Genomic DNA, 23,010 nt, shown 5'->3' with positions numbered 1-23,010 from the left:
GGTTAAAACATGGCGCTTTGGGTAAAAACCCTGTTGAACCAAGGCGCGTCGGATAGGTTTTAACCCTCTGACCACGAAACATCAGTAACACCGACAAACGTACGTGAGGGCCAAGAGGCAGACGAGCGGGAAAAGGATGATTTCAGCGAGAGCGGCGGCGCGCAGAATGTTACGCGACTGGAACTCCACCAGCGAAATGAGCAGCCGCGCCACCCACATCGAGTTCTGGCCCAGCGTCTGTAACACGTAATACACATATTATAATACGCAAAGGTATGGCGATGGCGTCATCAAAATCACGTCAAATTAAGATCTGAGAAGCATATTATTGACTTTTAGAACAATGCGAATATCACACACATTTGTAACTTATTAATAGATAGATAGATGTCATGGGTTCGAATCCAGGCTCGCACCTCTTAGTTTCTCGGAATTTACGTGCGAAATTTAATTGGAAATTCACCATGAGCTTTCGGTAACTTAGAAATTAAAGCTATAATAAGTACGTATGCCACAGGGATTCGAGCCGTTGACCTCTCAACCGAAAAGCAACCGTTCATCAGCGTGTACTAAAACGTAACCACTTTCCTTACATAAAGATGTATTTGGCAACTGTAAGAACTTCAGTGACATGTCCCTGACAGGTGTCGCGTACGCGTAACAAACGTATTTGTTTTTGGTCACGAAAATTTCACTGTTAACCTAGTTTAAAATTACGTAATTATCTTTTACAGTTTAACAATTTATTTATAATCTATAAACCGGATTACGTGTAAATTTTATCTATAATTTTTACAACCAGCGCACACTGACAAGCGCTTCTAAGTATCGTTATAATAAACAGCTCCAAATTTCAGTATTACAGTGCGTCATTCAGAACTACTAATAGACTATAATCATCTGCATCTTGCATGATACCATCCCGAGTAACCAAGCCAATACTAGATTTGCTTTAGTATAATAATAAGACAAATATGATAACTCCATACATACGTAGCAGCGCAGCTTGTATGTGTGCACGCGGGTCGCGCTATATTCGGAAGCACACATACGTATAATCTCGCGGGGCACTCGCGTTGCATAGGGCCTTTCATTACCGAATTAAAGCGTTCGCTCGGTGTTTAAAATGCGATACCAAGGATTAGACGTGTTCATTGTTGTGTTTGTTGTTGTTTAAACAAGAGTGCCTCAAATTCAGAATTATTCAGCATTTAATTTCTATTTCATAATTATAATCCCACAAATTAAGTCTCACATATAAATATCCATAAGTGAATACTGTATTTGAATACGATTATTTCAATATAGCATGAGAATATTGTCATAAACATGTAGAATATTTTTTCAAATCATGTTTATAACAAAAATAATAATGTGACACCCCTACGCTCCGAGCGAAGTGTTGATATTGACGCTGCGAACGGGCGAGAATAGCACTATTATTAAAAAACAATTAAGTCAATTTTAGCAAACATATATTTCATTTGACAAACTTCTGCTGTCCCCATTGACTTATGGCTGTCCCGATTTTTTTCATTTCATACAATGAAATTATCCACTGAGTCGATCAGCAATAAAAAAAAATTTTGATCAATTTTATGACCAAAAATTTATAATGCCAAAAAAGATGTAATGATTCCTAAGTCAGTTTCCTTGTATCTTCTATGGTTTCGGAATTCCCCATACTGTCCCATTTAAAAATAAAGCACTCTGTGTATACTATGCTAGTGGTAAGTGTAGTTTCTTTTGACAAATTTTAAGAATGCACTTAATGCACTCAAACGATTTTTAACAATGATCTTAATTTAGACTGAGTGACTAAGATTATATTGTCGCATTTAATTGAGGCGATTATAATATGTAATTTCATAATTATGAAAGTAGTACAACGCGTGGCGATAACATCATAGCACAATTACTTAACGAGATAACGAGCCTTTGCAGAGTCACAAGGAAACAATCGTGGAGTCAGTGTCATTTATTACCACGACCGGAAATACTTCAGATTCATTCTTATTTAGTTGAGAATAAAAATTAATTCAAATATAAATCCAAGCTACAACTTCCAGTTGATGTTATCGATACTCCGAGTCCAAGAACTTTAAGAATGATGTTGATGACACATATAAAGTGAATAATACCTCCTTCTGAAATCCGGGAATTGTTTTTTTAACCGACTTCAAACAAAGAAGGAGGTTCTCAATTCGAGTGCATGTTTCTTTTTATGTATGTTACGCGATAAGTCCGAATTTCTGACCCGATTTTGATGATTATTTTTTTGTTGGAAAGAGGATATCTCAGTAGTGGTCCCATTTAAGAAAATATTCCATCTCTGACTGTGACAAAACTAGAGATGACTGACTTTTGAGGTCGGTTTTTTTTAAATTAATTAATATTACTTTACTATGGTAGAGTATTCAAGAGAAAAGTTTTGTAATTGTATGTAAAAATATAATAATTTTGTTTTGATTTTTATTTTCAGCAATCCGTGTAATAGCATGTAAGAATGACGTGTAAGAGAATACAAGAGAAATAGTTTAAATGCTTATCGATTTACGCCAAGCGTATGAAGCTAGCATAGTGCCAATTGTATACCTAACAATAATTATTTCGTTGTTTCAAATCTACGCGACGATTAGTATCTTTGATTGATAAGACCTTTGCGGGCACATTCCACGAATACGCAGATATCTATTTGACTCTTACACTAAATTGCTTGTCTATCAATTATTGCCCATCTAAAAAAAGTAACCTTTCGATAACGCATTTTATAATTAGACTAAATATTGAATAAAAGTTAAGTGCCATTTGTCTAGTCATTAAATAGACTAGGTCATAAATAATAAATACTTAAATTTTACTTAATATTATGTTATAAGAAAATAGGAAAAATTATTAGTAATTTGTGGTGATATTTATGTTTGTACTAAATGGCTACGATTCTGGCAAACGCAAACTGAACTCAATTTAACTTTAGTGCAAATGTCTTTTTAACTTTATGTAGACAAGAACAGAAGATTTGCTATATATTCCTTATTGCAACTACAACAACAAATAATAAAAGAAATATTAATCCTATAAATAGTGAGCAAATTGTTGTTTTTATACAGAGCTATCAAATGTGTCTACAAACTAATACATAGACAGCTGGTATTTGTAGCACAATAAAATTTATAATAAGCTGTCACAATTTGACAGTTCTAAATTGTAAGCCTTCTGTTTTTTTTACTACAAAATATTTTTATGGCAAATTATACAGCGCCTCTAGTGATCACAAGAACATTTTGCATACAAATATAAAATTATGTTTATTTAGTAATTTGCTGCGAATAGCATTATTAAATCTTTAATAAGAATGTGTTAGTTCTTTTATGAACATGTCAGTCAATAGCAGAATGTGAACTGTGAAACAATTCGCCAGTTTTAATCTCCCGCCACTATTGTTTGATATAAACTCTGTGTACTTTATATTTACAGTATATTGCGTAGAGATAAATAAACGATTATACAACAGTCATCGTAAACTCACGGTTGAGGCTCTAAATTTTAAATTAAGTAGTTTTCACTTGTCCGAATCGACACCCAAGTCTATTTATAATGCCAAGCTGTAACAACAATACATACCACCCGTTACAGAGCTTGGAAGGTATAAACAATATCTCGTTAAAGTAATTGCGAGGCAATAGCTGGTTTACATTGTCGAGGTGTCACCAAGTGACGGAAATATATATATACATATTACGTAGGTGATAGATACTTACGTCAAGAATGGTGAGAGAGTACGACGCCGCGTGGAGTAGAGCGAATAAGAAGATTGGCGTCAATATCACTGTGGTACTTAAATTAAGGAAATTTCAGGTAAAGTGGGACTCAACATGGACATTTTGAGACGTATTTTGACCGTACGGAAAACCGGTTTTTGTACATAAAAAAATATTAGCGAGGCTTGAAACACAATTGACTAAACTTTGTTCTAAAAAAAATCACAAAGTTTAGCAAATTGTCTCTCCCGTATTCCGTAATAATAATAATAACGCAAATATACACAAAGACAAACAAATTACACACAAACTCACGAGAGAAATAAATGTACTGTAATGGACCTTTGCGTGACATTCCAGTAAGGTTACCTTTCGGCCACAGAGGCATTTCATAATAATATAGTTCCTAATGAATACATCAGGGGACTATGAGCTTATTTCACAGTAAGAGAGTATATTTTATTTCTAAAAAGCAAATGTTTGAATATCTGCAATGACTTCCTCCTCGTCTACCTCGCACGGTTCAAAGCCTACGCAAACACGATACCATTTTGTCTCAACTGATTACAAAAACGCTACCAACAATGGAAATGCTGATGGAAAAACTGGTAGTTTGTAATTAGTTCAGAAATTTATCCGTGGTTAGTTTAGCCATCTACGCCCATGTCGCGTAATGACTCTTTTCTTCTGCCAATCGGAATCAACTCCGTAACAAAATAACACCAATCAGAGGTCTGATTGGTGAAACCTTAAAAGCGCTAATGTTACCAGGTAATTTAGCTATTTATTTTTATTTCAAATATTTGTATTAGTAACTCTTAGGCTACGTCAGTACTTAATATAATTATTAATTCATATTAAAAACAATGATTTCATCCTTTGAATGAGTTTCCACATCAAATTAATCATCTTAGAATAGAATTAATTAATTTATTACAACACAAAAATATACAAGTAAAAGTAAAAAAAAAACATCGAAGGAAACATAATCTAATTTTAAACAGTAAACTAAATTTGAATAAATGTAATGAGTGCGGTTGTGGCGTACGTAATAGGATCAATTCAGCTAATGTCACAGCTGAGTAAAGACTGTTATGCTGATTTTCAGTAGACATCTTTAAGATGCTGTTATCACTGCCCCACTCGGTTTATAAGCGAGGTCGTTTTCTTGCGCCATAGGTACCGCGTCGAAACCGTCTGTTCATGCCTCTACAAACATTTTTTTATGTCTTTGCCAAGCGACGGTACGAGCTAGTCACGCGACTGGTGGTAAGCGGCACTCCTGTATCATAGTAGTTACAGTGCCGCTTAAAGTTTTAAATCGCAAAGATCTGAGAGGTACTGCTACTGCGCCTGTCACAGGCATAAGTTGACAAATTCCATGGGGCTGTAATTTCACCAGGACCCTTACTCTTTCAAATCGGAACGCAGTAATGCTGACATTAGCGATTGGTGGCAGAAATACGAGGAGCGGCAGAAAAGTTTTGAGCCAAAGTAAGTAAGTTAGTCACTAATGACTCGCGGTGCACGTCACTAATTGCGAATAAGTAGTATTATACACCGAAATCCATGTCATTAGCATCATTACGCTTTTAGTAATTGAACCCTAATCATCACCATGTCTGAGTCATCCGCGCATTGTACGAAATTGGAGTACCTACAGAGCTGTCATAAAATTCCTCACAAAAAAGAATAAAACGCCGACGGAAATATTTAAAGAGATGTCTACAGTTTATGGGGAGTGTGGCCTATTATTTGCCACCTTAAAACGTTGAGTCGAGAATTCAAGCACGGCAAGGAGTCGCTGGAAGAGGATCCCAGGTCAGAGCGTCCAAACACTGCCGTTACCGACGAAAATATTCAAAAAGTAAAAAAATGTTCTAAAAGATCGGCGAAACAAGTTGTGGCAGATAGCTGAAGCCATAAACATTAGCAAGGAACAAATTGGCGACATTTTGCATTTTGTAGTCATTTGCACATGAAAAACGTTTGCGGGCGATGGGTGCCGAAAATGCTCACGCCGTTCGACAAGCAGCGTCGAATCACAACTTCGCAGGAATTTTAGACATCTGTGGCGATAATCCTGACGTTTTTTTGTCGCATTGTCACTGTTGATGAATCGTGGATCCGTCAGTACGATCCAGAGTCAAATCAGGAGTCATTGCAAAAGGGGAAAACTTGCCACGGACATTCAAAGTGGAAGGATTGGCATCCAAGCTCATGGCCATTGTTTTCTGGGACTATTTGCCTAAAAATACTACAATGAACGGGGATTATTATGCCATATTGTTGACAAAAGTGCGTAAAGTGGTTGTCGAGAATAGGAGAGGCAAACTGGGGAAAGGCGTCCTGTTTTTGCAGGACAATGCGCCCGTGCACACTGCCCGTGTTGCAAGACGTGCCCTGGCCGAGACAGGATTTGACGGAATCAACCACCCATCCTACAGTCCAGACGTAGCCCCTAGCGACTATTTCCTGTTCTCCAATTTAAAAAACGACCTCCGAGGGCGAAGATTTTCGAGTAATGAAGTAATGAAAGCGGTTGTAGACGAGCATTTGGAAGGCAAAGACGACGAATATTTTTTCACTAGGTTAAAAGCCTTTATGGTAAATGTAATAAGTGAATTGAAGTAGAGGGAGAAAAAATATTTTTTTTTACACATTTCTATTGGCATTTTTAATACGCTAGGCTCAAAACTTTTCAGCCACCCCTCGTATTACGTGGCAGTCTTCTCTGGGCGACCTTTTTCACAAGGAGCTTCTTATACTTTAAGACAAAGTTCCAATCAAAATTGTACCCTATTGGCGTAACTTAAGGTATTTTCGTCGTTTAGATCAACGCGATGAGCACACGTGTATGTTTTCTAAAGTATTAATAGTATGCAGTGACCGATCGATTCGTCTCTTATTGACCTACATAGACAGGTTCATGATTAATCATATTAAGGACATTCGTTCACTTTTCGTTGTTTATTATTCAAGGTATCGTTGCGATGACGAATAAACCGTTATTGGATAATGACAACTCTATGGATATAGAGTTCTTAGATTTTTGCAATTGTTATTCTTTGGAAATTTCTAGTAGAGCTCCATGTGAAAGAGTTCGTCTAGAGAAGTAAAGTGAGCATTACTGCGTTCCGGTTTGAGGGTAAGAGTGCTGGTGAAATTACAGGCACATGGGACGTGTCAACTTATGCCTCAAGTGACGGGCGCAGTGGCAGTGCCCCTCAGATCTTAGTGACTGTTATGGACAGGCGAGTCTATTGCCACTGGGCGCACGACCTGAAATGGGCTAGTGCCCGGTTTTTAACCCGGCGCTGTGTTAACATCGGGGTTTAATCGGGTTAAAACCTGTTAACGCCTGAAACCGAGTTTCTGTGCAAATTGAATGATATTATTACAAAAGTTTATTGTTTTCTGATGTAGACGTTTCGATTTGCTTTTCTATTGAATTAATTCGCTTGAAAATTGCATTGAAATAAATCGATACAAAAAATCATTAGATCGTATGAACTTGAATCGATTTTCATAAAAATCGAATCTTAATGTGCATCCTTAATAGTGTAGGCAACAAAATTAGGACGATGTAAGAGCTATTTTCCATTAAGCGACTAACTTACTTGTGCTGTTACTTGGTACTCCCATGCTTCCATCCACATTCGCTCTATAAATTTGTCCATCCGTCCGTCAATCTACCAACATTCATTCTTTCTACAAGACCAAACCATGGAAGCATCCCTCTCTCTATCCTTGTCACTACGTCATCTTTCATAGCACAACGCTCTTTCAGTACCTACACCGTTCGAAATTCTGTCTTTAACACTAACACCGCACATAATGGTTTGCCTTGAACCAAGTTCGTATCAAATTGAAATCATTATTTTTATATTAGGTATAAGGTAAGGTAGTACATATATATAAGGCAGTAATATACTTTGTTCGTTTAAACTTTGACCTCTATATTTTTTTACTATTTATTAATACTATAAAAGACCTTGTACACGTGTACCCAGGGCTAGGCAGTATTTTACATAATTGTATAAGAAATAAGTATTGGATATGAAAAAAACGTATTTTGAGTTTATTTTCAATTACTGTTATCTACAAATGTAATGTAATTAATTAAATATCAGACAGTAATGCATTTTGTAACGATGATATTTTAATTAACTGCCTCTGTGGCCGAATGGTTATCATGCCGTACTGCCACGCTGAGGTCCCGGGTTGGGAGAAATATTTGTATGGCCTACATTTATTTTTCTCGTGAGTTTGGGTGTAATTTGTGGTTGTCTATTTGTTAGTCCATGGCACCCGCGATACAGGGTTTCCTTAGTGCTGGGCTAGGAGTGTATGCGTAATTATTATTGTTAAATAAATGACGTGAAAATACCGTATTTTGTATTTTCAACAGTCTTCACTAAAGTATTTTGTTTACCGTATTTAAAACACATACATATGCGATCTCAAAAATAATACAGGCCACATTCACATTGTACGCATTCGTTATTTATTCTTTTTTTGTCAAAATTAGTGACACTCCTTTGTTTACTTCGTTTCGCTTTGAATGAACAAAATGGAGAAAGAAAAAGCAAAATGTTTACAAATGAGCAACAACTTTTTGTTAACAGAGTGCCTAAGGTCCATTTCTAACAAATATAATAAGCGCATTTCCTATTTATATGGACATTTCGTACTGAAAAAAGTAGCCACCATAGTCGTCTTTTATTTCATATTTTGGTAGATTACTTTTCAGCCGCCTCTCTTATCTAAGGTTCGAAGTGGAAATCATCATTGGTAAATATCATGATATGGCGCTAATTATTTTTATCAAATTAATTGCGAGTTGTTCCAATTAATTTTATAGAATGCTACCACTACAAATGTCGTGTAAAGTGTTTGTGAAAAAAGTCACAAATCAAATCATTTTCGCATGGATTATTCTTCGTGTTTATTTAGTTTTCTCATTGTTTGTCATTTTAGTCAAAACGTAAAGAGACAATACGTTAGTATGGATGATTATCATTGACTTACAATTATATGGACGTCGGATCCGCGCTAAAAAATGTCCGAACTTATAGGGCGTTAAAGTCGTATACAGAGCGTCATTCACGCTTTAGTCTTCGTTTGTTCGACTGACAGCGAAGCAAGCAAAATTAGACAGTACTGCGATGACATTACAATTTAAATTCAACGTTTTAGCCTTTTCATATTCCTTTACATGTCACTACGTTTAAATAGGTTGACTTGGGACATTTTTTTCGTGGTTTTTGTATTTGACCCGTCGTCCATTTATTTGTAAGTCAATGATGATTATCAAAAAATAAATATCTTGATAAATTTGAACCTTGCAAAAATTCACTGCACCCTGAAAAAACAACAACTTAGTTACAATGCAAAATTTTTAACCGACTTAAATAAAAAGGAGGACGGTCTCAATTCGACTGACTGTATTTTTTTGTATGTATGTATGTTCCCATTTTAATTTAAAGAAAATATTCCACATTTAAGGGTGGCAAACTAGGGGATGAATCCGGTTTCGCACACTTTCCGGTAACCGATTTCAATGAAACTTGGCAAATAGACGTAATTCCACGAACTTTTGAGGTATTTTTTTTTACTTATTTTTTTAGGTTTATCTATTTTAATTAAGACATTCCACGTATTTTGCCCTACCCTGTTTATACCAGAAATAAAAGCAGAAACTGAAGGCCATCAAATTTATGGAAACGAAAAAAGCAACATTTTTTCTACATATTTTAAATTTGTAATTATATTTTAAGCGTCGCTTTTGCTCACGTGTATACCTGTTTCTTAAGTTTTAACATGTTCTTAACCATTTCTGGCTACAACAGAATCTCAGCGGGGGTTATGAACTCAATATAACCTCTGTATCTGACTCATAAGCCCAGCGGACATGTTTCTTTAATATTAATCTAATTTTCCTTGTTTTTATTGTATAGCATTTTTTTCCTTTTCATACATTTAAAACTCATAAAATGCAGAGCTAATACATTAAAATCGCGAATTTTCGAAATATGTGCAACAGACGTTGAGATTATTGACATTTGGCCTTCACTACAACACTTGCATGAGTTTTTTATCTATAATTATTATAATGGTAATTAAGGTAATGGATTAACAAAAGTTCTTCACAAAAAAACAATTACGTAATTATTATTAACCTGTTATTCACATAGTACGGTTATTTCCAAATATTCTTTGAGCACTAAACTCGCGAACAATGTCTATAGCAATGGAAAAGAATCTATAGGCGAGTAGTACGATTGCAATCACGTACCATTAGAAATGTATGTACATGTTTACATACATATTCGAATATCGTTGTATGGTGTAATAGCCATAATATGATGACGAAGTAAACAATTTAAAAAGGATACAGAAATTAGGCGCTACATTCATAAAGATGAGTGAGTAGAAGAGGTAGTGCGCAGAGTCCTCGAGGAAAAACCGTGCTAGAAACTCTCGCGAGAATGATATTTGTGCGGGCGGGATGCGTTGGTGAAGACGTAGAGCTGATGTCGCTGCGTTCGCTAGGAGGGCCTTGTAGAACGCTGACACCGGGCTGTGGATCAAAATAATATCTTAAGCTGAAATTCAATTTGGTAGGTCAATGGGTAATACTATGGGCTATAACAAATATGTAATGAGAACGGACACTCTCCGCCCCTCCCTAGCTTTAAATACCGCACCACGTCCCGCACATTGACGGTCACATTGACTGAACGAGATCAAGGCTGTGTTTTCGCTCTAAGACGGCTTTGAAATTTGAATATAGTTTTCATTTTTTCATTACGAAATTTGTACATCAATATATAACATAATTTTACTATACTATTTATAATGCTCGTGAATTGTACTGTGTACGGCTGTTTATAATCATCTAAACGGGATAAAAAGAGGGTTTCTTTCGTTTTTTGAAAGATGAAACGAAGTAAGTAAGAAAACTTGTCTGAGACTATTTCAGTTATTGTTTTCTTTAGTGCAGAGTAATATATAATACAGATTTATTATATCAATATAATAAGACGCCACAACTTCGTGAGCTAAAGAAGGGTTTTCGAATTTTCAATTTGTATTGCCGATAACATATTACGTAGTGAATATACCTAATTATTAATTAAGTAATGATAAACTTGGACACGCAATTTCAAATACTTTGGTTACCTTATGTAAAGGTACCTGTCCAAAGTATAACACTTTAAGTGCTTTTAATATATTTTTCAAATATATCTTCAATACTATTTCAGTTAGTGAATTAATAAAAAATATAACATTATATATCGACATATAAATACGTAATGAACATGTGTAATTATTAGGATTCTATAATAGAATTATAGATAACAGATTGCCGCTCTGTCCACGTAACGTAATAAATAGTACGAGCAAGTGATGGGTAACCCTGCCATTTCACGCACACATTTGCGCGTGTGCAGATAGCGCCTTGCTGTATGTAGTAGTAGTAGTAGATAAATAATTTTCGACCATTGTATGGAGTGTCCTGGGTGTGCTATGGGATTTTGTGGATAGAAACTTTCTTATATAACAAAACTTCGGTAATATATGCTACGTTTAGTCTGATTTGAAAATAACGCGGAAATCTATGCCAGGCGACTAACGGCCTTACCGCGATTACGGATTCTCTGGTTATATAGACGTTTGATTAACCAAGACAAAATTACAAAAAACATAAGAAGTAATAATTTTAGACGATCTCCGTGATCAAGTAGCTTGTACACCGGTTTTCATGGTGTCGCCATCGCTGAGGCCCTAGGTTCGAACCCGGCCGGGTCAATGTAGAAAAACTAACTTTTGTATATTGTCTCGAATCAGGGTGAAAGAGTACCGTCGTTATTTCCGATTTCCATAACACAAGTGCTTTAGTTACTTACTTTAGGATCCGAAAAGCATATGTGATGTTATTTAATATTGATTTATTTAATTTTTTTCCAAAAAAGCAAGAAACATAACTTAGATGCAGCATAAAACGCGTGCAGAGAATTACCTAATTATTCCAGGACCAAGCTACGCCTGTCTCACAGGTAATCAAACAGATCCTCGTTACCTACTAGTATAAGAATAGCGCGATTGGAAAGAACAATACCAAAAAAAAGTTTGAAAAAACAAACAACTTTGAATCCATATGACGAAATTCGAATACGTTTTAAAACAATAATATCTAAGCCGATTGCATAAACAATAGCTGTAAGGCTATATACACAAGCAGAGCGTAAATTTTATCGCATTCCATGGAGGTAGTTCCAATATTTTGCTGGATTTTCATATTCATATTCATATTCTTTATTGCACACCATAAGTTACAGAAGATGTTAAAACATAGATAAGTACAAATTATGGACCCTGTCGGGCACGGCAAGATAGGAGAGTGGAAGAGTCGTATTTAAGTTTATTTAATATTATTTAGGATTAATTAGGATTTTGCTGTCCATTGATTGAGACTTCTCAACAAGAGAATAATTTTGAAAAGACAGACGTATAGGCTAAGGACCACAGAACAATAAATACAGTAGAAATGGTTAGTTAGCGTCTGACGCGTGCCAACTATAGGTTTCGAATGACCTATCTGAGGTCAGTCCGCCATATTCGCTTGGTATGGTGTGGTTGTGTCATTCTTTCGTGCAAATTCTCTAAAATTCTAGAAAAATGCCTTATTGTGGTATTTTGGAGTGCAACTATGATAGACGCACCAAAAATATTACATATGGTGGTATTGCTTTTTTTTTTGCCCAAATTAAGAATGTGTGAGTTTTGGCGACATCGGTTCTCATAGTAATCGAGGTTTAAGATACTTCCATTGTTTTTTTTTCTTCCGTGCAAAAGAATATAGTTAGTGTATGGTGCTCAGAGTCAGTATTTGTCTGGTACTCATAGCCCAGGGTTTTCCTTAATATACAACCACCTATGTATGTCACATTATTGTGTGTCTGTGATTATGTAGGTTGTCCTAACCCTTCTACCCGAAATAGTGCTTTGTGTTTTTGGTCCGTGCTAACATTACTTGATGAGATCTAAATGCATTCTGGACACTTTACTCCTGATCTTTTTTCATAATATCTTCGATCGAGTTATAGCATACCAAATATTATAGACACCTGTTATTAGTCATACAAAGATCGAAAAAAAAACAGAAAGAAAAAATACTCCGCTGGACTCAAAGCAGCATTTGTTACCTCAACGTGGCTCGATCAACAATAATAACTACAAACTAGTGGAATATTTTCACAAACTCATGGTAGTAAAAGATATAGATATAAAATACTTACTTATTAAAAATAGGCATTATATATCCAATAGTGCAGAGTACAGTGGCTATTCTGATGCCCCATAGTGCTACGTCCACTTTGTTGGCGATTATATGGGCTTTAAGTGCGGGGATGCCTTTTGGTGGGCCCGTGTCACCTGCTTGCTGGTCCTGTTCAGCCATTTTCTGTTGCGGAAATTATTCATTAATAGAAAGTATGCGTAGACACAATAAAGTTCAATTTTCAATGATTGTCATCGGAATGTCTAAGGAATTTGTTCTCCAATGAAATATCATGTGTAATGTTGACTATATGCCACAAAATTCCTCATTGTGTCGCAGAGCTATTAATGGAGGTCTTTTTTTATTAGACCCACGGTTGGTGAAAATCTCACATAGATGTTAAGAGACCAACAATGGAACGCGTTTGTTTTAAATATTGACTCTTCTTTAATTATGACTAACTGACACTATTTTTCTAATCTAACCATTAAGTAAATTTTATGTGAAGAAAATTCAATGGTTATTATAATAATATAATAATAACGCACACACTCAACATAGCCGCGAACTATGGAAACACCGTGTCGCGAGTACCATGGACACACACATAGATAACCGCAAATTACACACGAGAATGAATGTTTGTTTATTTTGAATGTTTGTTTATTTCAGTAATACAATTAACTTTACATTAACAGTGGATGGTACCTCCTATTACGCTTATCAAGCCTGTGTCAGGAGGCACCGCTCTTCCATAGCTATAAATGCATATTTAACATTTTTAACTTATACTTAATGTAGTGTTTAACCTTAAACTGCCTCCGTGGCCGAACGGTTACCATGCTGGACTGCCACGCAGAGGTCCCAGGTTCGATTCCCGGGCCGAGAGAAATAGTTGTATGGCCTACAATTATATCTCTCGTGAGTTTGGGTGTAATTTGTGGTTGTCTATGTGTGTGTCCATGGCACCCGCGACACAGGGTTTCCCTAGTGCGGGGCTATGTTGAGTGTGTGCGTTATTTATTTATTTATTTATTAGTGTTTAATTTTTACATTTCCAAAGATCGACAAAAACAAAACAAACAATTTTTTTATTTTTTTTTTAACAATTTTCAATTTTCTTAACTTAAAAATAAATGTAGGCCACACAAATATTTCTTCCGGCCCGGGAATCGAACCTGGGACCTCTGGATGGCAGTCCGGCGTGGTAACCGTTCGGCCACAGAGGCAGTTTTATTATTGACATGGAAGGATTCTACAACATTATAATGGTCATGTCAAGCAATAATAAACTTTAGCGAATTCACATTTAGATGTTTCTGTTAATTCATACAGTTATTTAAAACAAACGTCAATTATTAACTCAAGAAGAAGTGACATAAAAATGTTATCAATTTAACTGCCTCAGTGGCCGAACGGTTACGGTGGGAAGTCCCAGGTTCGACTCCTTGGCTGGGAAAAATATTTGTATGGCCTACATTTACGTATGTGTGTGTCCATGGCACCAGCGACCCAGAGTTTCCCTAGCGCGGGGCTATGTTGAGTGTGTGCGATGTTACGATGATAAACATTTCATTATATACAAGCTATTAGTGTATTTTTTGTAAATACAAGGCAATGGTAAAATCACTTAAAAATAAAATTGCATAAGGTACAATTAAATATTTTGCATGAAAAGTTAAATAATAGATTAGGAATACATTATTATTAATGTCCTTTCAGGGTCTGCGCAGATTTTCATCACAGTGACCAGTAATTGATTTATTGTGATCACTAGTAGTTATAACATGGAGCCAAAGCCAACCGAATAAGCGAAGTATAGGATTTTGTAGCCATCTGGCCGAGGCATGTGCTTTGCTCATAGTGAGTATTTTGAGACCATTAAGGGGTAGCATTGGGTAAGGAGGAGCAGGGGAGTCTCATTTGCTGAATACCTGAATCAAATCACAGCTCTCTTTTAGGTTAGGTTTGATACTACGATTACTAAGTGAAATTGTTGTCTTTGATTTAAACGGTCACTCTTATAAGTATGATTCACTATGGTGTGACAGGCTGGTGTTTGCAACTCTACCTTTAAGCACCTATTTTGCGTTTGGTATGATTCACTATACATATATAGCACACAAAATATGGGACATGAGATGTAGTCTGTTGCATCTAATTGCGGTGTCTTTCTTTACCTGTCTGCGCAATCTGGAAGACAACAGTAAGCAGTAGAGCTCCTTGTGAAAGAGTTTGTCCAGGCAAGTACTGCTACCTTACCTATTTCTGCCACCAAGCAGTAATGCTAGCATTACTGTGTTCCGATTTTGAAGGGTAAGGGTGCTGGTGAAATTACAGGCACATGGGACTTGTCAACTTATGTCTCAGGGTGACAAGCGCAGTGACAGTGCCCCTAAGATCTTTGCGATTTGAAGCTCTGAATGGGGCTGCAACTGTTATGAACAGGCATGTAGCTTACCATCAGGCGCACAACTTGTTCGTCCTGTCACTTGATATTATAAAAAAAATAAAAATAAAACAGCATTGCTTTGCAGTACAAATAGACAGGTAATGAAAGAGACTCAGAGACGTATTCTAGAACTCTGCTCAATGCTCAAGTCAGGATTTGAGCAGACTTGAGTATGATTTCAAGCACTGGAAATACAACCCTAATGGCAAGGACTTGAGTATGATTTCTAGTGCTTTGAATCATACTCAAGTCCTGACTTGAGCATTGATACAGTTATAGAATACGATCCCAAGTCTTTTAGGCAATTTATAATGACTCAACTCCATTTTACAGGACTCGACTCTAAAATTAAGACTGGGGGGTTTAAGACTCAGTTAAGACTGGGGGATTTAAGACTCAGTTGTTATACTAAAAGACTCAAAAGACTTAAACAACTCGAGTTGTTTGCAAAGGACTTATATCTATTTTATGTCTTATTAAACCCAATGTTTATAAATAATATGATGTAAGTAGTATGTAGTAAATAATCACGTTTATTAACTTATAATAAAAATCGTAAAATAAATACCTTGTGGGTAGAAATAAAATCACGTCACACGGCTCATGACTGACGGCACCAGTTGTTTTAGTCTTTTTAGTTATTTTAGTCCTATAAATCTTTTAAGCTTCCTAGGGTCAAAAGACTTCAACTCGAATTAGTCTTTGTTTTAGTCTTATGACTCAAACCTTGAGGGTTAAAAGACTAGACTAGTCGTGAGGCGTTAAAAATTAGTCGAGGTTTTTTTTAAAAGGCCTTAAAAGACTAAGGGTTGTATTCGAGAACTCTGCTCAATACTCAAGTCAGGACTTGAGTATTGCAGTGAGCACTGAAAATCATACTCAAGTCCTTGCCATTAGGGTCGTATTTCCAGTGCTTGAAATCATACTCAAGTCTGCTCAAATCCTGACTTGAGCATTGAGTAGAGTTCTGGAATACGGCCCTGAGTCTCTTTTATCAGATATAGATAGGACAGTGAAACAGATTCAACCAGGTTCTTCACTGAGAGAGTGAGAGAGAAAGCTCTACCACCAGTGTGAATAAACATATTGCATTCTGGCAGTATGCTACATTATACTGCAGAAATACAACCTTAACAGCATACACATAAGGTGACAGCACTTTCAAAGACACTATAGAGTAGAAAGTAATAATAATTACGCCTACCTTATAGGTGGTAAAGTGTTTTCACTTTTCACAAGCTAAGTAGGTCACTAACAATTGGGCACTTCTAACCATGTATGTGAAAAAAATATATTTTTAATGATAGTAATTGAAATGGCTAAGCTCCAGGTACCTAAAAACTGATAAAGGGCAATCAACTGTTATAAAAGCTGATTGTGATAACACACTGATAGGAAGTGACTGTAACCAAAAAGGTTTTGGTAGACTCACTGTAAAACAGCAGATAAATAGACAGAAACTACTGGAGCTGTTTGCTGTTATTGCCTTATTTAAAACACTGTTGAAAAGAACAATCTTTTTTTAACGAAAGAAGTAGTTCAATGGCGCAATCAACGTATTAAAAATTAGTTTGAGGTTAACAAAATAATTATCATTTCAACCTTCACGTAATATAGATATAAACGTAAATTAACATAAGACAATTGCCAAGGACTCTGATTGAGGAAAAAGCTTGTTTCCGTCCTCGTCAAATACTGGAAAAAAATAACACTTAGGTAATAAATCCAACAGATCTAACATTTCTCATTTACATTTATAATTAGATACACACAGAATAAATACTCACGTTTTCGAAGTTTTTAAAATAAATAAGCGTTGATTAACTATCCTTTTCAAATAAATTCACAAATTACGCGACCAAAATCGACATGATTTTACCAAATGAAAGGAGCGATGACAGACAGTGGATTGTGATCATTGTGGGATGTCATGACACATTGCTACAGATAAAAATAAACCGATAAGATGATTGTTTTTTTTTTTCTTAGCTGAGTGTCAGACGACCACACCATGCGTAAAGTTGTAAACGGTCAACTAAACTACTAATCACTAAGTACTGGTCTGTAATACTGCGTCTAAACGCACCTTAGCTATGTCAGGGTTGCTATAAATACATTTTTCTGCTTATTCGTTTATAATTATAAGCAAAGTCAATCGCTGTAAAACGAACTTTGCGGCTAAACCCTAAAAATCAAAAGTAAAGTTTCAGTGCGCGCAATCAAAACCCTCTCTTGGAAGATCGTCAAGCCGCATGGTAATCGCCAGTTTGAATTCCACATATGTACTCGCCCGCTTATAAAACAATGCCATTAATAATCTTGGCAAAGCTCTCGCTGTGACTTTTAACGTCTTAAATGCATTAATATACATAGTTTAATATGAAAGTCTGATTGGGGAGGTTCCACGTATGAAAAAAAAAGGTTCCTCGTATGGAATACCTACCGGTCTTTGCAATTAGATAACTGCCTTCACAAACTCAGCTCTTGCCTTAGAAAGGGTCAATTTTCTTAGCTGCAATCATCTGCCAAAATAAAAAAATATTGAAATAAAATATAATTAAAATTACAGTAAATTTACAATCAGACTCGTCCTATGGTACGCAATAATGAATTTTTAAATAACCACGATGAGGTGTTTGATGTCACCAGCCGGTCATATTATGCTTCTTCTGCGCCACGTGCAATAAGTATTCAGTAAATTAGGATGGCACTTAATTGACGCATTACTTGCAATAGGCTTTCGTAACACTTTTAAAAACTTTAAACTTTGAACCATTCTTATCCTTATTTTTACATTGACAAAAAAAATACAAATATACCGAAAACCGAAATGTTATTTTAGCAACACTTTTTAACAACACCCTCCCCACTTCGTCTCACTCACCTGCGCCTATCCCGGAATTGCCGATGCTTCGTCGTCTGCCGCCATTTTGTTTGCATTGCATTTGAGAACGCGGTAGTGTTTGCAGCGCAATATTTCGAGATTATCGTAGCTTACGTGACCAAATTTAACAAAAAAATGTGCATTTAATTCGTACGTGAGGTGATTACATCGTTCTTACAATACATTGTCGCAATACAGTGCTATCTGTGATAGATAACGTAAGTTCTTTATGTGTTGCCTTGCAAAACCTCGCCATATTGGCAACCACGTAATCGTGAGCTAAAAGATCAGTATTTTATTGGTTACAGTGATGTGCGGTTGAAGACTGTGCGTGGTATGTTGAGAGTCGACGTTCTGAACGTCAAGCATTATGGCGAAGGAGGTCGCGGAAGAATATGCGTCGAGTTTGGCAGATCTGACGGTGAACAGCAAACCGTTAATAAATATGCTGACCATACTCGCGGAGGAGAACATCGACCACGCCGGGGTTATCGTTGAAACCGTGGAGAAGCATTTGGAGAAGGTGAATTTGCATTTTTAAAATTACGCGCACGGGCGTTGAGGAATAATGCCACGGAGTGACGTGAGCATCGGGCGGACGGGGAAAGTACGGCGGTGACGCACGCTGAGCGTGTTTACGATGACAGTGAGACTAATCTGACCGCGATTGTAAGCAGTCCACGAAAGCAGGTATCTCCCCAGATAACTCGAAACTTTTTCGATTCGTTTGTCGCCTTGTAGAGAGGAATGTTTTCGCATTTAGGTAATATTGTGAAATCTGTCGACGTTTCACTTTTTTGTTATCAATACATACCTGAGTTTCTTTTTATTATTTTCCAAGTAAAACTTTGAATTTTGATCTGAGAGTTATTGCATTTCGTTTTGAGTATTCTACATAGATAAATTATTTTTGGAGATTTTTAGAATGGTCATTAATTTTCTCTATTATTTAAATTATGAATTTGTTTACAATTTTACATTGTGTTGTGCGATATTTTGTGGACTAATGGGAGATACCTGTTCTAAATTAGTACTTACTGAATACCATACCTAAAAATTTGCCTGCAATGGTATGTAATCATTATCATAATTCAAACAAAATTTCAGTTGTGTACTGAATTTATTATTAAAAATAAAGGTTTTTTAAAACTGAGCTCTTACTTATTTATTTTCATGTGAGAATTAAAAAGCTTGCAGAAGTACATTTTTGTCTTATTCTATCCTGCACCATGTCATACTTGGATATCCAGTAATCAAAGTGAAGAAAGAAGGTTGATTAGTACAAGTCGGGTGGGAAATCGACTTGGTCAGCCAGGGGCGGGACTAGATCTCTATATTTCCTCCACACAGGTACACCCAGACATCAAGCTGCCTGTTCTGTACTTAGTTGATTCCATTATCAAGAATGTTGGCGGAGCGTACACGCAGAAGTTTGCACAGAGCATCGTTAACATGTTTACTAGGACCTTTAAACAGGTAATTTGCTTTTCTTTTTACTAAAATGGCCTAAAATTTAATTTGTATTTCTTCAACAGCAGTTTTAAGTGCACTTTCTTCACAGGTTGATGAAAAAGTAAGGTCACAAATGTTCAAGCTCCGGGAGACGTGGCACGATGTCTTTCCAGGCACCAAACTGTACCAGCTGGATGTTAAAGTGAACTTAATAGACCCGGCGTGGCCCATCCAGGCACAGCCCCACCAATCTAACATCCATGTAAATCCCAATTTTCTGAAAAAGGTTATTTTAGTTAATTTTGTTTATAATGTAGCTTTGAAATTTAATTTACTATAATTTATAAAATATGACCCTTCTATTAACAATTTAGTTTAATAGGAATGGATATTGACTATTTGTTAGTTTGCAAAGCAGTTTCTATTTTGTTTCAAGATGCTGAAGAAAATTATTTAGTACCTCATATAGAGGACTAAGGAGGACTCTGTTATATGTAACGGAACCTAACATTTGAAATCTGAAATAGTCCTTATCACATTTCATTGTTATTTTGCCAGGAATGAATTCTGCCTGGTACAGTCAAGAGCATGTCAAGCTTGACACTTTGTTCATTGGACCATTCTTATCGTAAGCAGCATAGAGTTAGAGTGAAATCTTAAGTGTCATACTTGACGTGCTCTTGACCCTGTACCAGCAATTAGTCTATTCAATTACATTTCATATTTGATTTTCATAACAAACCAAAGAGTTCTGTAAATGCAAGTCACTAATGGAACATAATTTACAGAGTGTAGCAGCCACAAGCACCACCACAACAGCTCCAATAACAACCACGTTGACTGAGGAGGAGGAGAAGATGCGCAGTCTGCTGGCCAAGAAAGAGCAAGAACTATTAATGCTGCAGCGCAAGACAATCGAAATGGAGCTCAAGCAGACGCGCCGACAGCTGGAGGTTCACGAGAAAAGCTCTAAGAAGGTAAGTACATACTTAGACACCATTATTATTTGACTGGTGTTTTTGGAATATTATCCATTGAACCTGTAATTTTTAAACCCTGAAATTATGAAGTTAGTATCGACGTCACACCCTGCACACTCCATACAACAGTCGAAAGTTATTTACCTACTCCTATTACTACATACAGCGAGGCGCTATCTACACGCGCGCAAATGTATGCGTGAGGTTTAACAGAGGAGGCAGGATTAACCGTCACTTGTACATGGTCAGAGCGGCAACATAGCGAAAATTCTAACGCAAATCTGTTATCTTTAATTCTTTTAATAGAATCCCAATAATTACATACATATGTTCATTAGGTATTTATATCAATATTATTTTTCATTAATTCACCCAACGACGAGAATAATATTGAAGATTTATTTAAAAAATGTATTAAAAGCACTTAAAATGTTATATTTTGGACAGGTACTTTTAAATAAAACCAAATCAAAAACCAAGGTATTTGAAATTGCGTGTCCCAAGTTTATCATTACCTAGTTAATGATTGGGTATATGCACTACGTAATATTTATCTGCAATACAAACTGAAAATTCGAGAACCCTTGTCTACTAGCTCACGAAGTTATGGCGTCTCATTATATAGATATGATAAATCTGTATTATATATTACACTGCACTAAATGAATGAAGGAAACAATAACTGAATGAGTCTCAGCCATGAGATTTGTCATCTTCATTTCATCTTTCGGAAAACGAAAGAAACTTCTCTCTTTATCCTGTTTAGATGATGATAAACAGACGAACACAGCCCAATTCACGACCATTATTAATAGTAACGTACAATAATGTTATATATAACTTGTACGTTAAAGTTTCGTAATGAATAAATGAAAACTATTTCAAATATCAAAGCCAGGCTTTGATATTTGAATATAGTTTTAGCGCGAAAACAGCTCGCCAACAGCCTTGTTGTCAAAGTGTGGAGCGTGATGCGGTATGTAAAGCTAGGGAGGGGCGGAGAGTGTCCGTTCTCGTTACTTTTTATCCTCTATCGACGTTAATTGATTTAGAAGAAAGTAGTTCTTTACATGAAAAAGTAGCTCATCACACAGATACCCTTCACACTACTGCACATGCACTGTCTAGTTAAGATATCAGATAATATTACATAGACATTTTCATTTTTAATATGTGAACCAACAAACACACCTAAGTGAAGTTCAATCAGTATTATGCATTGACTTACAAATAAATGGACGACGGGTCTAATACACAAACCACGAAAAAAATGTCCGAAGTCAACCTATTTAAACGTAGTGACATGTAAAGGAATATGAAAAAGCTAAAACATTGAATTTAAATTGTAATGTCATCGCAGTGCTGTCTAATTTGGCTTGCTTCGCTGTCAGTCGAACAAACGAAGACTAAAGCGTGAATGACGCTCTGTATACGATTTTAACGCCCTATAAGTTCGGACACTTTTTAGCGCGGACCCGACGTCCATATAATTGTAAGTCAATGATATTATGAGTTGCATCATTTGAAAATATCTCTTAAAAATAGCATGTAGTAAGGTTGGATTAAAAATACAAACTTAAAAATACAACTTGTTTCTGTTTGTATTTGTGTTGAATAAACATGATCTATCAATCTAAAAAGGGTTGTACCACATAATATTTATACCATATCTGAGAATGAAGCGAAGAAATATAATGATAGTGGATGCTTGTCATTGACATAAAAATATAAGATTAAAATTAATGAAATATAAATAAATTAATTATGTAGTCATGTTTCTCTGCCTAACGCCTGTACTTTTTCAGTATTACAGATATGTTATACAAATGGACAAAGTGTCAAAATTTTTTTTTACCATTTTACTGCTACTGCATGTTTATTATAGGGTTCAGATTTGCAAAAATGTCTTAAAAATTATGAAATGCAAATGATCGAACAAAATCATCTTAACGAGGATCTAAGAGCCCTTTGTGCTAGGCACTGTCAGGGCAGTCAGATAACACTTACAGTGCTTAACTAAGCTTATTTAGTTATTTTATAGTTAAGGTACACCAACAGTATTACATATACTCTAAGATAACAGTGTAGTTTTACATTAGTTTTGTACTTATAATGTCTACCTATTACAGACCTATACACAGCATTTAATATCTAAGCAACAAAGAGAACTAACAACTTGAACTTACTGGGGAAGC

General features: G+C 35.9%; 2 protein-coding genes across 2 annotated transcripts in view; one reads left to right on the top strand and one right to left on the bottom strand.

Annotated features, from left to right (window-relative positions):
* The window catches only part of LOC113236315 (Krueppel homolog 2), a 25,378-nt gene extending 7,977 nt beyond the window's left edge, over window positions 1-17,401 (bottom strand). Inside the window, exons 1-5 of the mRNA XM_026472328.1 lie at window positions 17,287-17,401; window positions 13,067-13,230; window positions 10,160-10,344; window positions 3,762-3,829; window positions 104-237 (exon numbers count right to left, since the gene is read on the bottom strand). Coding sequence (XP_026328113.1) covers window positions 104-237; window positions 3,762-3,829; window positions 10,160-10,344; window positions 13,067-13,227 — 548 coding nt within the window. The 5' untranslated portion in view covers window positions 13,228-13,230; window positions 17,287-17,401. The remainder of the gene's footprint in view (window positions 1-103; window positions 238-3,761; window positions 3,830-10,159; window positions 10,345-13,066; window positions 13,231-17,286) is intronic.
* Window positions 17,402-18,410: 1,009 nt separating this feature from the next.
* LOC113236302 (pre-mRNA cleavage complex 2 protein Pcf11-like) lies at window positions 18,411-20,845 on the top strand. Its single transcript, XM_026472312.1, has 5 exons — window positions 18,411-18,601; window positions 18,692-18,906; window positions 19,734-19,859; window positions 19,945-20,097; window positions 20,624-20,845. Exons 2-5 carry the CDS (start codon window positions 18,754-18,756, stop codon window positions 20,843-20,845), a joined length of 654 nt encoding a protein of 217 aa, XP_026328097.1. The 5' UTR covers window positions 18,411-18,601; window positions 18,692-18,753.
* Window positions 20,846-23,010: the final 2,165 nt, after the last annotated feature.

This window comes from Hyposmocoma kahamanoa, unplaced genomic scaffold (genome assembly GCF_003589595.1).
Source record: "Hyposmocoma kahamanoa isolate Upper Pololo Valley unplaced genomic scaffold, ASM358959v1 91, whole genome shotgun sequence".
NCBI classification, from domain to species: Eukaryota; Metazoa; Arthropoda; class Insecta; order Lepidoptera; family Cosmopterigidae; genus Hyposmocoma; species Hyposmocoma kahamanoa.
This window is presented reverse-complemented; position numbering and strand designations above follow the sequence as displayed.